Source organism: Aptenodytes patagonicus, chromosome 1, assembly GCF_965638725.1.
Source record: "Aptenodytes patagonicus chromosome 1, bAptPat1.pri.cur, whole genome shotgun sequence".
Taxonomy (NCBI): Eukaryota; Metazoa; Chordata; class Aves; order Sphenisciformes; family Spheniscidae; genus Aptenodytes; species Aptenodytes patagonicus.
The window spans coordinates 225884571-225901937 of NC_134949.1; the positions used below are offsets into that span (position 1 = coordinate 225884571).

Sequence of the window (17367 nt, forward strand, 5' to 3'; positions counted from 1 at the left end):
AATACCTCCAGGGATGGGGACTCCACCACTTCCCTGGGCAGCCTGTTCCAATGTTTCACCACTCTTTCAGTAAAGACATTTTTCCTCACGTCCAATCTAAACCTCCCCTGGCACAACTTGAGGCCGTTTCCTCTCGTCCTATCGCTTGTTCCTTGGGAGAAGAGACCGACCCCACCTCGCTACAACCTCCTTTCAGGGAGTTGTAGAGAGCGATGAGGTCTCCCCTCAGCCTCCTCTTCTCCAGGCTAAACAACCCCAGTTCCCTCAGCCGCTCCTCAGCAGACTTGTTCTCCAGACCCCTCACCAGCCTCGTTGCCCTTCTCTGGACACGCTCCAGCACCTCGACGTCCTTCTTGGAGTGAGGGGCCCAAAACTGAACACAGTGTTTGAGCCTGTGCGGCCTCACCAGGGCCGAGTACAGGGACACGATCACTTCCCTACTCCTGCTGGCCACACCATTTCTGATCCAGGCCAGGATGCCATTGGCCTTCTTGGCCGCCTGGGCGCACTGCCGGCTCATGTTCAGCCGGCTGTCGACCAGCACCCCCAGGTCCTTTTCCGACAGGCAGCTTTCCAGCCCCTCTTCCCCAAGCCTGTAGCGCTGCATGGGGCTGTTGTGGCCGAAGTGCAGGACCCGGCACTTGGCCTTGTTGAACCTCATACAGTTGGCCTCGGCCCATCGATCCAGCCTGTCCAGGTCCCAACCCATTTTGTAGCGTTTAAGAAGTTGTTCCCAGGCTACTGGTAATGGGACTGAATGGAAATTACCCAAATTCTCTAAGAAGAAAATGAAATATATATAAAATGTATGTATGCAAATCTTTATTAACACATTTCTCCGCAGTCCTGCTAATGAATACTGGTTCTTAATATAGTGAAAGATGTTGAATACCTTTCATGTTCAAAAGATTCAGTAAGATTTAAGCAGAGGCTGGACTAGAGAGACACCCCCAAAGCCACTAACCTGAACGACTCTATGAAACGACACCTCTTTCAAACCACAGGTTTAAGGACCTGCGTTGGATTTTCAGTGTGATCCACCTTTCAACAGAACTGAATGAAAAAAAGACAAAAGGAAAATCTACAAAACAAGCAACGTTAATATTCTTGTAGCCCAGACTAAACCCTCATCCCTTTACCAAAAAGGTCTGAGAGACAGTCTACTGCCTGAAGTCCTACAGCAATTATTCTTCATCTCAGCAACATTTAAAGACATGATGACTATTATTTGTAGGATGTTTTCAAAATGACTTATCTATTTGTTTCCATATATAAGGATATCTAGCCTTTACAGTACATAGGGATCTATAAGATACATAGAGAGCAAATATGGCTCTTCCATTGACAATATCCTTCCAGGAATCTTTACGACTGTATTTCATCATTAGCTTCAAAACATCTCCGTGTTTGTTCCTGCTCCTTCATCCCACAAGATACCTTCCTCTGTTAAATGTCCACTAATGAAAAAATATCCTTCATTATTATCGTGAATTCATATACCCCAGTCTTCTAAAGACTTCCTTTCTCATTGCTCATACCAGAACAGGCCGGTTTGTCAAAAAAATATACTGTGAAATATTTAAGCAGGATCTGAGCATTCTGCATGCTCTCCAAATGCCTCTCTCACAGCAAGTCCCTGAAAAGTAATTATCAGAAAGTATGAATTCGAGATAAAAGCTCTCAAATACGATAGTATAATTTTTGCAACACTGCAGGTCAGAATGATGAAATGTTTGGATACAGGTGATAAGGTACTAAGACTTGTACATCTTCAGAATACTATAATACAGCTTCAGGGCTCTGATGATGTTCTTCTCAACAACGACATTCTCATCTCTGCAGATGCCCTCATTAAACTGCTTTTCACCAAAAGAGTTCAAAATTCCTGATCTGTGGACGTCGGCGGCATTTTTTCCAGGCATTCCTCATTCTGCCTAGCTGGAAAGACTAACAGCTCCTACAAATCTCACACTGAGAAGGCAATCTGTTTACTTAGCACAGCTCTCCCAAGCATATGTTTCCTGAGCAAAGCCATAGATGGCAGCAAGTGACATTTTACAAATTCAACTTTTTTGGGGTTGGTAGCCTTATTCCATTTCATTTATTTTAGTGAAGCATATGGAATTAAGCTTTTCTCACATTTCTTATGAGCAGAGAATGACACCACTCTTGCAGTTGAAAGGTTCAGCTGCAGTTGAAAGGTTCAACTGCAAGAACACACAAATAACAACAGGCTGAAAACACAGCTACTCTACTTGAGATGCAGTAGGACCACATGCAGCATACGATTAATAGATTAGATCCTAATATAGAACAGGAGCCCAGCCAGCAAACACAACTGTTATCACAGCACAGTAATAAATATTCATAGCCAAATATAAGGGGAGGGAGAAAACAGCCCTCCATTTACAATTAAAAGTGGACCTAAGCTTCTGAACTAATCAAACGGAGTAAACAGCACCGTAATGAGTCTTAATCAAATCTTATCTGGTACAAATACTCTCCTGAGAATTGTAGATATCCTAATGATGAGACAAAATGCATCCCCCTATAATTAAGTGGAAATAGGCTTAATTGCTGTGGAGGCCCCAAGACCTTCCTTGAGCACAGACCTGAGCACAAATGGGAAATCTCCCATCATCGTTGAGAAAAATTATGTCAGCCCTGGGACCAGCTACACTGCTTGGTGAGACTCAGACCGGGCTATCAAAGGATGGGAGTCTTTAGTTTGATAGAGACAAAGTAAGATGGAGAGGAAGAATTCAAGTAACCCAGCCTCAGGGTCCAGGATGCAGGCTGAAAGAAGGATTATAGAAACCAAGGAAATAGCTTCCAACTTTTCTTTTCCCTTATTTCTGCAACACAGATCAGCTGAGACAGTAAATGTTTGTCTCCAATAGTTTAAAGATAAAGGGACACAGGCGGTGGAGAAATGGAAAGCTATTTTAAGGCAAATCAGATCTATCCAACTGGCTGAACTAACAGCCGTAAAACGCCCAGCAACCTTCTTTACTGTTGTCACAAAAATGAAAGCTTAAAATACAGAAGTTCTAGTTCAGTTACCTGAGTTGGTTAAGTGCAAAGGAGCTACAAGAATAATTTATTTTCTCAAATTACTGAATTTCAAAGGTGTTGACCTCCTTTACAGATGATGCTTGAACTGTGCCACCTTCAACTTAAACAAGGACCCTCTGCTCTCAGTGCTTGCCTTTATCAAAATCCAGCCTTGACGCAGGAGCAGTTAAATGCTGTTCTGACAAGGATGGATCTAAACTCTGCGGTGTAGCATTAACCACAGGCAATTTTAGCGCTCTGCCAGTGCCAGAGGTATTATCAGACATATTCTAACATTTCCTTTAAAAACAAGTGAGCAAAACAAAAAAAAACCCCTTTAACAAAACAGAAACTTTCCTTTTTTAAGAGGAAAATATGGGTTCTGGTTATCAATTACAGTCATTGTATATCATTTGAGTCCCCGTCCCTGGAAGTATTTAAAAGACGTGTAGATGCGGCACTGAGGGACATGGTTTAGTGGGCCTGGTGGTGTTGGGTTGACGGTTGGACTCGATGATCTTAGAGGCCTTTTCCAACCTTAATGATTCTGTGATTCTACGATCTGTCACGTATCAACTGTACAGGAGCACTCTGGTGTAAGCTGTATTTTTCCCAAACTTTAATCAAGGAGTCTGCTGCTCCCTGAAACATCACAAGGAAAAACACCTTCTATCCCAGGGAGAAAAAGATCAAAAATAACCCACTGAACTGTGAACACGCCAATCTGAGGTATTATGTTCAGGCACTACATCTTGCAGAAGACAAAAATGTAGATTTCTTCAGCATGTCTTGGCTGTATGCATACTTTTACTGTATTTCTTTGCTGTACCTTCAAATTGTGCCTGCTTCCACACCCGTCGGGCTTGTCAGAAACTACGTAAGTTACACGTACGGTACAGTTCCTCAGTTCCTCTCAGTTGTTAGATTTCAAAGGATTCAGGGTGAGGGCAGGATTCAGGAAGAGGGCAATGAGATGAATACATCTACGTGCAATACACCCTGGAGAAACCACATTACCAATCTATATCATCTCAAGAAGGTTCTGACTCAGCTCACGTTGCATTAGATGGCACGTAGAGACCGGTTCGTCTTCTGATCGTTAAGCAGGCTGGCACTAGAGCAATACATCAAGAATGTAAAATTCCCCAGGCAGAAACACGCAAAGTAGAAGTGTCTAGCGATGACCAAAATAGCTTTGACAGAAGAAAGGCAAAATTTAATCCCGACGTGCTTGTGAAGTTATCTTCCCCTTCAGAAATGATGATGAAAGAAGAGGAAGAGGGTAGATTTGCAAATGAGAAAGCACCAAAGAGCAGGTCAAGAAGTCAAACCAGGAGAGAACGACAGGCACGCTACTCCAGAAAGGACATAAAAATAAAATGCATTTCAAGAGAAAAACACACAAAAACCAAAAGGAAGAAGGGATAACGTCTCTGAAATGAGGAATGATGGCACACACTATCTAACACACCACAAGAGGAGAGAAAGTGTGTGCACGTACACACGCACACGCATGTGACCTACAAATAACATTCAGCAAAACGTCCATGTCTTCCAAGTGCTAGCAGTACACACCCACGATCATTTAGAAACAGTAACTCCTACACATGCTGCTCTATTTGTTTTATGGCATTTTTAACTCAGGTTCTTTATACAGCGTTGTTCATTGCTGAGCCGTGTGGCAAAGCAAGCTATTTTGCACCCTGTTCCACCGTTTCAAGTGAAGCAGATCATTGGCAGTGTTGGGTTTACGGTGGGACTCGATGATCTTAAAGGTCTTTTCCAACCTAAATGATTCTATGATTCTATAGGTATTGCAGGTTGACGCAACCATTGACTTGAGGAAATTATCTCAAGGTTACGAAATTCATACCCTGCAACCCTTGTCATCTTCTAGATGTACTATCCTCCAGCTGCTTTACTCAATTAGAATAAATAGGAGCTTTCCACGTCTGAGACTTGACCGTCATGGCTACAAACAACAGTACATTAACCGATACTTCTTGCAGTTGCAAGCAAAGCTGCATTGACACCTTCCCAATAAAACAGTTTGGGTTTTTTTAACAAAATAAAATCTACATGTTATCATCAAACCCTTTCAGACATGGCACCAGAACATATTACTCTTCCAGTTACAATCACAGCAGTATCCACTAAGTTTTGCAGGTGGTAAGGTTTAATGTGACAAGGTGATAATGAACTAACTAGTGTTAAAGGGCAAATTACTTTGGGCTGTTCATGCAGGCTGCAACCATGTATGGTGTCAGGCAACCGTAAAATACCATGCCTTCAGTAACAGCCACAAATGTAAATCCAATAAACAGTTCTTTGCGTGTTTTGGGGACTTTTTTGTTTCCTGTTTTTCTTTATAAATTACATACATCAAACGGACTTTCACAAAAAAGAAACAAAGCCTGTGTAATCTTTCTTCTTCTACTTTCCAAGTCTTCTTTTTCTGAATAACATGGAGGTGCTGAAAAATCTTTCTCCTTCCACAGCCAGGTCCTTCCAATAATTGACCATAATAATAATCTCCTGCCAACTCTCCAGACACCCTTCTTTCCCCACGTGCTATCCTGAGAAGGACCTCTTTGAAGCACTGAGCTAAATCAGGGGTCTCTTTCCTTTGCTTTACTTACCAGTCGCAGCTCCTTGACCCAAACGCAGTGCAGCGGGACAGGGAAAGGGCAGTTTCATGGCTCCCCTACAGCCTAAATACGCGGCTGTAGCTTTTTGCACAAATACCACTCCCCTACCCAACCATCAGTAATTCCAACTTAATCAGTTGCACTTAAATATGCAGGAATGCTGCAAATGTTTGGTTTTCACATACTGAAAAGAATGACAACTGCATTACAAAAGAAAACATTTTTACCCAAAGCTTACATAGTTTATTCTTCTACGGATCGTATGTGTGCAAAAATCTCTTGTCTAATTAATCGTCCTGAAATTACTTAATAGTGCCACTTAGAGGAGTGGGGACCAATAAGGGTTGAAGCTAAAAGAAAAGCCCGTCCCTAAGTAAAAGTACAAAAGCTTACTGAATTCACTTACTTGCTTCTCTTAAGAAAAAAAATCTATACTATAAATAACTTACGTGGCAATATATAAAAGTCACAAAGTGGTTTACACACCTACCATTCAATAACTCAGAGAGAACTTCATGTCTTTGAAATACACCGTAGGAAACTTGTATCAAAAGAGAAAGAAGAAAGTCAGTAAAAATCACCCAGCCACTGAGTTGTCTTAGACTCAAGTACTTGGCGTTTTCACCATATTCTGTTGTAAAACAGAACACATGTTAAATACGAGAAAGATAAGGGATGGTGAGAAAGATAAGGGATGGTTTAACTACAACACACCGCCTAGCACTGGAAACCCACAAAAATACGTTATTTGTCTATATTAGCTTTCTACCAAATACTGTAAAACACATCTCTCAGACAAAATTATTCACGCTCTCTGCCTCTCTGGAGTACTGTTTGGTGTTTATAAGGACGCGCATATATGACTCCGCAGTTGCTCCTCATTAGAGCTGAGAATTGCATGCTGGTTTTTTCCCTCTTCATTGCTTTTATGAATCACCTTCCTGGCCACGCACTTCTTGCCCAGTCTGTTTCCCAATGGAGCTCTATCCATCCCTCTGCTTCTGGAAAAGACCGCTGCCTTCTACAGCACGCTACAGGGTTTATTTCTGATCTCACATCTCTTTTTTTTTAACATACACATATAAAAACCTTCCACTTCTTAGCACTTTCCTTCCATCCTCTGTTATATTCCCTGTGACCAGGGAAACTTGCAATTTTGTCTCAAGCTCTTTTAGCTAAATCTCTCAGAAAAGTCAACCTTCTGCTGGGCAAGAGTCCTCGTGTGCTCTCAGATTTCTTCTTTGCTGCATCTGCACAGACAGTAACTGGCATGCTATCCCTGCCTTTGTGCTCTCTCTATCATTCATGCAGGACTACGGCCTAATTTCTACTGCGGCGATCCTTCTCGGCCATTACTATTGCAGCACGCACTTTTACAATTCTAACTTTCCCGAATTTAACAAATAAAAAATACTCCTGTCAATTTTTCTCTCCACCACCTCCCCCAAGGAAACATGTTATCTCTTTGCTCAGTTTCTACTGATTTATTGGGTTCTGTTAATTATGCATTCTTAAGACTTGCAATCACTTAAGTTCCAGACTGATTTCAGTTGTACCTTTTATAATATTTTTGGGCGAGAACCTTCTCCTCTGCAACATCTTGGTTTTTCTTTCTTTCTGCTGCTGCGTTTATCTTTCATTCTCATGCTCTCTGTCCTTGCGCATTTAATCATTAACTATATATACATTGAAGTATTTTGGAGCATAGTCTGTTTGAAACAGTTTACTCAAAATGAAAGGCTATTGCATTTTAAAACACGTTCTGTTAAAAGACCGTATTCTGGATTTGTTTTAAAGAGAGGCTAACATTTATCACACCAGTAGGAGGAATAATTTTACCCTGTATTTTCTAACCTCTTGAACTGTAAATCACATTCCTAATTACATCAGGTACTCTGAGTATCTAGCAGTGTGAGAAGCGCTTAACTGAAATAATTACGTTTGCTCTACAGTTTTAATTAAACAACCCATTCAGCCAAAACCTAACAGATTAGTTCCTGTTGCTTGCAATAGGTTTTTGAATCACTGGCCATGAAAACAGTTAACTTTTACCAACCCAACACTGGCAGTCAAGTATGAAGCTAGTTTATCTTTTCATGAGTCTTTCTTAATCCAGAACAGTTCTCACAAACCTCTGTAACCTTTTCAAAAGTACCTCAGAGTGAAAGTAGAAAGAGATACAAAGATTATTGCAAATGTTTTCCCATCGACGTTACAAATTAATATGTATATCAAAAAATACTAGAACAGAAGGCACATCGGCGTGTGGCAGTTACTTCTAGAAGCCAAAAAGCGTGAAGACAGATATGATTACCATTTTCCGGTATTAATTCCTTCAAGCAGAAGGAAACTAGTAAACTTGAGATTGTTTTTTCTCTATTTAAGACAAAGCCCTTAAATATAGAGATTCTTGACCTTTGCACAATAGCGGAAAACGCAACAAGTTTAATCACTCTTCATCAGGAGTTTTTTTAAATATTATTCTTCTAATCGTGAGCCTTTTGTTAAGTTGATTCAGTGACTTGAGAAGTATGAAATCAAGGGAAAAAATGACATCTTAAAATTCCCAGATTTTTGATGCTAAAAGCTTACGTTTCCACAAACAAAATTAAATAGCTGTAACATAAATCCTTCTGTGGTAAGAAGCTGAACATGCCAAAATAATTTCCTTCTTACCTCAGCCTTGCGAATACTCTCTCTTGCTTCATCTATTTTCTGCTCCAGTTCTGCTCGGGTTTGCTCAGACATCACAGGCCCGTGGCATTCTAGCTCTTCAAGTGTCTGTCAGAAATAAGAAAACACACCACAGATGTAGTAAATGCTAGCAAGCCATTTACACGATAAATATTTCTGACAAGTCAGGGAAATTATTGTTTGATTAGATGCTGGGTTGACCGACAAAAGTCCATTCCAGGAAAAAAAGACGATGACCAAGGCAAAACACCATTTAAAAGCGCAGTAGTTCACATGGAAATTCCACTTAGAGGAACACTTTAACATCTTCATGAAAACACGGTATGTGGTATGAATCAACTCATCTATCTGTTGATGTTTACATATTTAAAATGGCTATGTTCCTCCACGTTTATGTCAGGTTGAAAAAGAGCATCTTAAACATGGAGCGAGGAGTTGCTAATGGTAGTCCTGCTGTAGGGGAAGCCGAGACAGATTTGCTGCATTTGCAGGAACGTTGTGTCCAGAGGAGAATTTGCTGAATCACAGAAGACACGTTGGAGTTTCTTAGTTTCATGTACATGTATGTTGACTGCACTGGTCCAAATTAAAAATAACAAAAGCATGTGACTACACAAATCTTCACCAGTTATCTGCAAATCTGTGACCGGTTCGGTGACTACGTATTTTGCGTTATATAGTCTTTGGAGAAAAAGCAGAAGAAGCATCAGGTGCTAGGACCAGAATCCAGGATGCTCCCTCCTTCCTCTGAGGAGAGTTCTTCCTACCATATTTTGGTTACAGCCTCTTAATGCCTTCCGTCTGGTGCTACAACTTCTGGTTTTTGCTATAGGGTGACTCAGGTTCAGCAGAAGACAGGTAAGATGGTAAACGCCTACTTTGGTCTTGCTTCGTGCGTTCCCCTGGGTAGTTTGAGGAACAGCTCAAATCTCTCAAGACTAAAGTGGAACTAGAAGCCAGGTCCCCGACTTCCCTGGGCTGAAGCTCATTACAGATATTGTAGTATAGACACATCCTCTTTAACTGAATTTCATGTAGTCTGTGCAAGTTAGGCTTGATCTGAGCATGTGAAACAGATGTTTTTAGGCAGAAGTTAGCACAAGAAGTTAGCTTGGGTCCCAGCACTCTCTCCAAACAAAAGCATGAGAGCCTTGCCATAGATGTTTAAGGAACTCGGTGAGCCAAGGGATGCATTTCTGCTGGCTGCTTTTATTTATTCTCACTCCTAGGCAGTCTCAGCTGCATTCTAAAATACAGCCACCTGAAGCCCGTTAGGACGTCCAAATACAGCCCTAGGTTCTTCTATGTTGAGCCACATATGTAGAAATAAATTTATCTGTACACAATTAGATTTGTGTCTTCACGTTGGATTTAAATGCACGTTACTCATGGATTTTCCCAGTGTTGAAAAGACTTTTGAAATCCAAATGAATACGTTTTTTTTCTATGGGTAAAATATATATATACCTGATATAGTGGAGATAAGAGGATCCCTGAAACTTTAGTTTGAACAGAAGGACGCTGTGTAGGATAGAGGTAGGTCTGTAAGTTATTTGCAGTAAAATAGAAGCTGTAACTTCAGACTTACATGGGAATAACACAACGTATTGACGAACCAAAAAGTTTGAGGAGCTGCTAACCTGGCAGTTTGAGTGTACCATGCCAAGAAAGGATAAGATGAAAATGGCAGGTTGCCCAGAGAGACAACAGGACAAAAATAATTCCTGGGTGCTTGTAGCAGCTCCTCTTTCATGCAGTGGGGAGCTGCAACAAATAAAATCTGTAAACGAAAGTTCTCGTAACCTACCCGTTGGCTGTGGACGATGTTTTTGTGTTCACGGGCTACCCGAGTAGCCCATTTCCGAGCCTCCTTGTTGAGGCTGTGCTCTTCAGTCGTTCCAGTTTCTGATTCCAGTTGTCGACTCTGGAACAGAAAACAAGAGAACGAGTCATGACACAGACCCGGGGCTACCCCTGTAGATATGATGATATTTAGTTATAGGATACCTTTCAATTACATTTATCAGCCTGGGATCTTGTTTCATACAAAACAAGAAGGATTCCACAAAACCACCTCTCTTCCTTATGAACTTTGTGATGGTGCCATGTTGTGGAAAGCCAACTATGACAGCAAATCAAAGTTCAAAAGAAGTCACAACTCACTGTCTCAGGAAAATCAGCGGGACACTGAATACCAGACACAGTTCTAGTGCAGTGAAAGACATTCACGATGAATAAAACTGAAACAGTATTTCACTCATACACTATATCAAAGAGATGAAGAATAACTAGCCAAGGAAGTCACCTAATTTGTATAATGAACATGCATTATAGGAAGCAAAGAGGAAAGGTTAAGTGTGATCCAATTGGCCACTTAGGCTCATTCTTTGTAATTTCTGATCAAATCATAACGCCATCAAATATTTTACAACAGCACAGCCATTTCTGTCCAAAAAAAAAATTTGTCTGCAAACAGTAACTCAAATTTCAAATCGTATTTTTGGATAGTTTCGTCTCATGCCTGCTTTTATTGTGTCAGTAACCAAAAAAATAATTTCTCCCGCTCCAGAAATGCCAACTAAAGCAAGACAAAGTAGTTCTCTATTGTCTACAGGTTGAACAGAACCCATCTGAAACTCTGAAGACAGACTTCCCAGCATTTAGTTACTGAAATAATTTCCAATCTTTCTATAATTTCCATTACTGCCACAGCAACTACTCTGTGCATTTACATAAATATCTCAGTGTTTAGGATGCAAATCAGTCTCTATCTTTTCACTAAGGTAGGTTTCCTGATATTCCTTCTGTATTTGTGGGTATTCTGTACGCATTTACTGCACATATACTGTGTAAGGATAAGTAACTTAATAATGGTTAAGTTGGAGAGAGTCCAACAAAGGGCCATGAAGATGATGAAGGCTGGAGCATCTCTCCTATGAAGAGAGGCTGAGAGAGCTGGGACAGTTCAGCCGGAAGAAGAGAAGGCTCAGGGGGGATCTCATCAATGTATGTAAGTATGTGAAGGGAAGGTGCAGAGAGGACGAAGCCAGGCTCTTCTCCGGGGTGCCCAGTGACAGGACCAGAGGCACAGGAGGTTCCCTCTGAACATCAGGAAACACTTTTTCCCTGTGAGGGTGACCGAGCACTAGCACAGGTTGCCCAGAGAGGTTGTGGAGTCTCCATCCTTGGAGATATTCAAAAGCCATCTGGGCACTATCCTGGGCAACCAGCTCTGGACCAGATGACCTCCAGAGATCCCTTCCAACCTCAGCCAGCCTGTGATTCTATTTTTTTTTTTTCTAAGCCAGTCTCATATTCTTCCCATCAGTAAAATTAGCTGTGAGAAGACATTATATTCACCCCACCTTCCCGGGGTGTGCTCCTGGCACAACAGAACAGATTCTTACAACATATGTTTCAGTGGTTTCTCCGATTTAAGTTAATCAATGCTCCAAAGGGGATCCTCAAGAACAACTCCTCTTCCTGGATGACTTGCTGACTCATGCACATCTCGCTACTGAGACAGTCACTGCAGTCCAGAGCCACCCTGCATTCCTTTTTATCACAAGTCCTCTTTGGGCTGATATAATCTTGCACAACCTTTGAGATCAACTGAAAAAATCCCCTTATGAATTATCACTCAAGAGGAGAGAGTATGCTTAGGGCCGCTCAAAACAAACTGAGGTTGTGTACGCACGCGTGAAAGAAATGACCGTTTCATTAATTTCTCTCTCTCACTCTCAACTGTACGACAAAAGACAAGGATTTTTCTCCATCGGGTGTGGTTTGAAACTAGAGGAGATCCCACAAGTATGCAAAAGTTGTTTAGGAAGGAGAAATTCAAGGTTAGTCAGCAGGAAAAGGGTGAGAAAGCAGGAAGACAAGGAATTATTTTCAGGCTAGGTGAGAAGCCTCCAGCTGATGCAGAAGAAGAGATGGTGTCACCAGGTATTTCAGCAGGCAAACTGGTATGATTTGTGTCAAGGAAGGAAGACAATTTTAATACCAGCATTTGGTATAGTCTGGAGTAAAATCAAAGAGATAGTGGGAAGCAAACCGAAGTGATTTTGAAAGCAAGATTTTTATGCCTTTAGATTACACTGCCCTCATGGCAGAGGCAATAATACTAACTTATGCTAACATCCTATCAGGGGACTTAATTGAAAATGAGGCAAAAATTGGTTCAGCTTGTTATTTTGTTCAGCTAAGCTCCTTTTCATCCAAATTGAATCTGGCCTTTATTCTTACTCATCTTCTTATTACAAGAGAGCTGGGGGTAGTGGATTCGAGGGGTTGTGAAGGAGATGATTTCCAACAGTAGAGGCAAGCGAGGGAAAGGAAGACAACCCCTACACGTACACACACACTCCCACCACAGGGCTCTGAAATATATCTAGTGCTTCAGGCGACTTCTGGGCCACTTTCCGCCGCTATTTCAAGAAGCTGTAACTCAGCCAAGAAGCTTGCAGTGCTTCAACTTGTCCCTACAGAATGCCTTAAGGCATACATTAACAGACATCAAAAGAGGGGCGGAGGGGAGGTAGCATCCCTGTGTTGCTCACAGTGACCAAAAAAAAAAAAACCAAACCCAAGAGGCTTTTACAATCCAGTATAAGGCGTCAAGATATTTTAGCTCAAAGCCAGAAACAAACATTTCCGTGAAGTTCACCCACTGGAGTGGGACAGAGCCACAAAGCCCGTGTTAATGGTATTTTCAAAGTTAAAGGAATTGTTAGAGGAGGCGTAGAGCAGCCCAGAAGAGGAGGAGGTAAGTTATAAGCACGTGGTTAGCTCTGGCCTGCACAGGTAGGGAGGCAAAGCTGCCTACCAAGCACAGGACAGACAGGTGCAGCTCTCTTCACCCATCCCCTCAGTTTAAATATTAAGTTGGCTTTTGCCTGCTTTTATAGTGAGGTGGCTTTATACGATCATGTTTCTTCATTACTGTTTGACCTCTCCAATTACCTATGTTGAACTACTCTACTAGGTCACTGCAAAACGTAAGAGGACAAACACATGGATTTATTTAGGCACGTTCAATCCTTAAGATAACATTTGACCTCAGTTTTTTCCCGGCTTATTAGAGTAAGCATTTTCGTACAAACTCTTCTTCCACAGCTTCCAGCTGAGTCTTAACAGCTGCAAGTCTGAGCAGAATCATTTGACATTGCCTCTCCCCTGTAAAACATCTCGCAATGAATTCTCAATGTTCCCATTGGTCTTGCTCCTACTCAGCATCTCATTTTCATTAAGAAAGAAAACTGACTTCTTTTCAGTCGCTTGATAACCTGCTGCATTATCCCAACTGTGTTTTTGGTTTTTAATCTATTTATCAAAAGCATTTGACCAGAAAAATGAACGCAAACTTTGTGGCTACTCCTAAGGGCATACTAAAAAAGAAATGAATTGTTATTGGATCAGAGTGGTTATATTAGTTATTCATAAAGCAGTATTGTATCCAAGCAGACCTCACCCTTGCTTAAAGGCCTAAAAATAAACAACATAAAAATGGGGTAATAAAAAGAGCTGGGGAAAAACCTAGAGCTGTGGTCTGTGTGGATACCAAAAATATAGGCAAAAGCAGGAGACAAGATCTAGAGGCAAAATTTAGTCTCCTGGAGAAGAAGCTGAAAACAGGGACTCCTAAACTGCACAAACCCAGGGACAGCGGTGGAATACATGGTCTGAATACTTGGCCGAGAAGACAGTGCAAGGAGAAAGGTTTCAAACCCATCAGGACCTGGAACGCTTCCTGAATAAAAGGAGCCGGTATCACAGGGAGGGACTTCACCTGACCGGTAAAAGACCAAGCTGCTGGCGCTTAAGAAGGCTGTGAAGGAACTTCTAAGCAGAGGAGCAGTAGCAAGCTGACTGGCATGGAAGAGTATATGCTTCAGGAGAACTTCAAGGATGACTTGAGAAGTCTGCATCCTCACTCAGGTAAAGACAGGCTAGAGGGGTATACCAAGTAAGAAATAAAAAACCCACTGCCATTTAAATAGGTATGAAGAAAGGAGCTAAACCAGAGATTTATCTGCTATAGACATAAAAATCAAAAGTGTAGGGAAGAAGGTAGGGGAACTGAAGCATCTGGTCCTAACCTGATTTACTAAATCAAGCTCTTGCTTAAGTGTTTTCAGGACTGGAACTTGGTGGTGGCAAGACATCCAATGATTCAATTTAGCCTCTTCCAAAAAAGAGGGAAACCAAAACCACTTACCATGGCCAAGGAATGAAGGAAGAGCCAAAAAACCTGAGCTAAACATAGATGGACATTCTGCTGTTCTCTCAGGGTTTGGATTACAGCGAAAGCAGTGTTTAGTGCTAAAAATTCAATCAGTAAACCAAAAGAAAGTACTAGAGGACTCCAACCAGCTAAAGAGCTTAGAGGCTAGCAACGCTGCTTCTTAAATTAACAAATGCATTTAGCCTGTAGACACGTGTCGCTTCTCCATTTTTGTCTGAAATGTTGTTGCAGGTGCAGAACAGCCTTATGACAGGGACAAACACACAGCTTGCATTCTCTTATTTATGCAGTTATATCTGGATGCAGATGGCACATGTACAGTTTTAAGAACAGAAGAAGTTGGCTCTCAAGCCTAAAAGCTCCTTATTTTTGTAGCTGAAGACTAAAAAAGTTCGCTTCAACAAAGGAAAAAAGTAGTAAACATTTACTGCATGCAAATCACCAACACAGAACACACCTAAAAATCACAGCCATTTCTTTTAAAGAGGTGAAAATAAGAGGTTACCATGCCAGTGTTGAAAAGCAAGCTCAACCTTACGATCAACACTTGCTGGGGAGGAGGAAGGGATATGCATGACATTTTTCACACAACTGATAGCTAAACACAGCAGTTATAAGAAAATCATGAGTCAAGTTTGGTGCTCATTTTAGTCTATTATTGTAGAACTAATTTAATTTTAGTTTAGCCAAGAGCGAGCTAGGACTGACTTACATTTCAGTAAATTTTCAGCGTTACAAGCAGGACACCCCCCCATCTTTAAAAATAAAGATTATTCACATACAGAGTTTTTATTTCCACTCAGATGAATGTAAAAGGACCTACATCCACTATTAATAGGCTACATAAACCTCTGTACATATGGTATGATAAAGCATAAAACAAACCAACTATTGCTGCTTTATATAACCACATTCTGCTTTTTAATCTAATAAATTAACATCTCTTCTTGCATTGGTGAGTGCTGGGGGGTGCAGAAGGCTAAGGAACATCCTATCAGGCAGGGAGTAAAGAAAATAATTACATTTAAACTCATCACAAGAAAGATGGTTCTGGGATATCTGAACAGAGAAGGGGGATCCTGCGACTTTTTGACATCATCTGGGCTGAAAAACAGTCCTACCATGATCGCACGGTTTTTTTACTAAAGATATTTTCTATAGCAAAATATTTAAACCCCAACAAATACTGAAGCTATTGTCTGACATCTGGTGCAACTGAAACTCTCCTTACTAGAAGTACCCATGAAAGGAACAGTTGTACAGCCATAAGTATGAAATAATTCATCCAGTTGGTTTTTAGGGGGTTGTTTATTTTTAAATTCTGGTTCAATCATCATTTTGGGGGCTCACAACTAACCTGCAAATGAGCATTAGCTAGAAATCTCCTCTGAAACATATTATGCACACAGATTGTTGCAGCAGCTGATGCCAAACATGTTAGGATAGGGCTACTGTAAAGGTTGTAGCTGTTTTTTCCCATCTCTGGGTTTTGGGGTTTCTTTTTTTGGAAAGACTAGAATCTGTTTTTTGTTAGATGTCAGCGATTAATACAGCTTTGTTGCTCGTAATGCCTGATGTTTTTGTACTAAGCACTTTTGTTATAGAGATTAAAAGCCACAAATCTTATTTTTTTAAATTTTAATCTTATTTATTTTTAAAAGTTTTTAATCTTCTGACTGAAATCAGTTTTGAAATAAGTGCAGTACATTTTCGTCATTGTACTTCCATTCTCACACTCATAATTATTCTTATTTGCCTCAGCTGTCACAGCAGCTGCATTCACATCCGACTTTTCCAAAAATCATAGAATCATAGAATGGTTTGGGTTGGAAGGGACCTCTAAAGGTCATCTAGTCCAACCCCCCTGCCGTGGGCAGGGACATCTTCCACTAGATCAGGTTGCTCAGAGCCCCGTCCAGCCTGACCTGGAATGGTTCCAGGGATGGGGCATCCACCACCTCTCTGGGCAACCTGGGCCAGTGTCTCACCACCCTCAGCGTAAAACATTTCTTCCTTGTATCTAGTCTGAATCTACCCCCCTTTAGTTTAAAGCCGTTCCCCCTTGTCCTGTCACAACAGGCCCTGCTAAAAAGTCTGTCCCCATCTTTTTTATCAGCCCCCTTTAAGTACTGACAGGCTGCAATAAGGTCTCCCCGGAGCCTTCTCTTCTCCAGGCTGAACAACCCCAACTCTCTCAGCCTTTCTCCACAGCAGAGCTGTTCCAGCCCCCTGATCATTTTTGGGACCCTCCTCTGGACCCGCTCCAACAGGTCCGTGTCTTTCTTATGCTGAGGGCTCCAGAGCTGGACGCAGTGCTCCAGGGGGGGTCTCACCAGAGCAGAGTAGAGGGGCAGAATCCCCTCCCTCGACCTGCTGGCCACGCTGCTTTGGATGCAGCCCAGGAGACGATTGGCCTTCTGGGCTGCGAGCGCACATTGCTGGCTCATGTCCAGCTTTTCCTCCACCAGTACCCCCAAGTCCTTCTCAGCAGGGCTGCTCTCCATCCCTTCATCCCCCAGCCTGTAGTGATACCGGGGGTTGCCCCGCCCCAGGTGCAGGACCTTGCACTTGGCCTTGTTCAACCTCATGAGGTTCACACGGGCCCACTTCTCCAGCTTGTCCAGGTCCCTCTGGATGGCATCCCGTCCCTCCGGCGTGTCGACCGCACCACTCAGCTTGGTGTCATCTGCAAACTTGCTGAGGGGGCACTCGATCCCACTGTCT

At 41.8% G+C, this 17367-nt stretch overlaps 1 protein-coding gene across 2 annotated transcripts in view; it reads right to left on the reverse strand.

The window, feature by feature from the left end:
• The window catches only part of FCHSD2 (FCH and double SH3 domains 2), a 176784-nt gene that overhangs the window by 21775 nt on the left and 137642 nt on the right, over nt 1-17367 (reverse strand). For both annotated transcript variants that reach the window (XM_076328508.1, XM_076328507.1), the window contains 2 exons: nt 10204-10320; nt 8379-8483 (listed from right to left, as the gene is read on the reverse strand). In XM_076328508.1, the coding sequence (XP_076184623.1) occupies nt 8379-8483; nt 10204-10320 (222 nt within the window). The remainder of the gene's footprint in view (nt 1-8378; nt 8484-10203; nt 10321-17367) is intronic.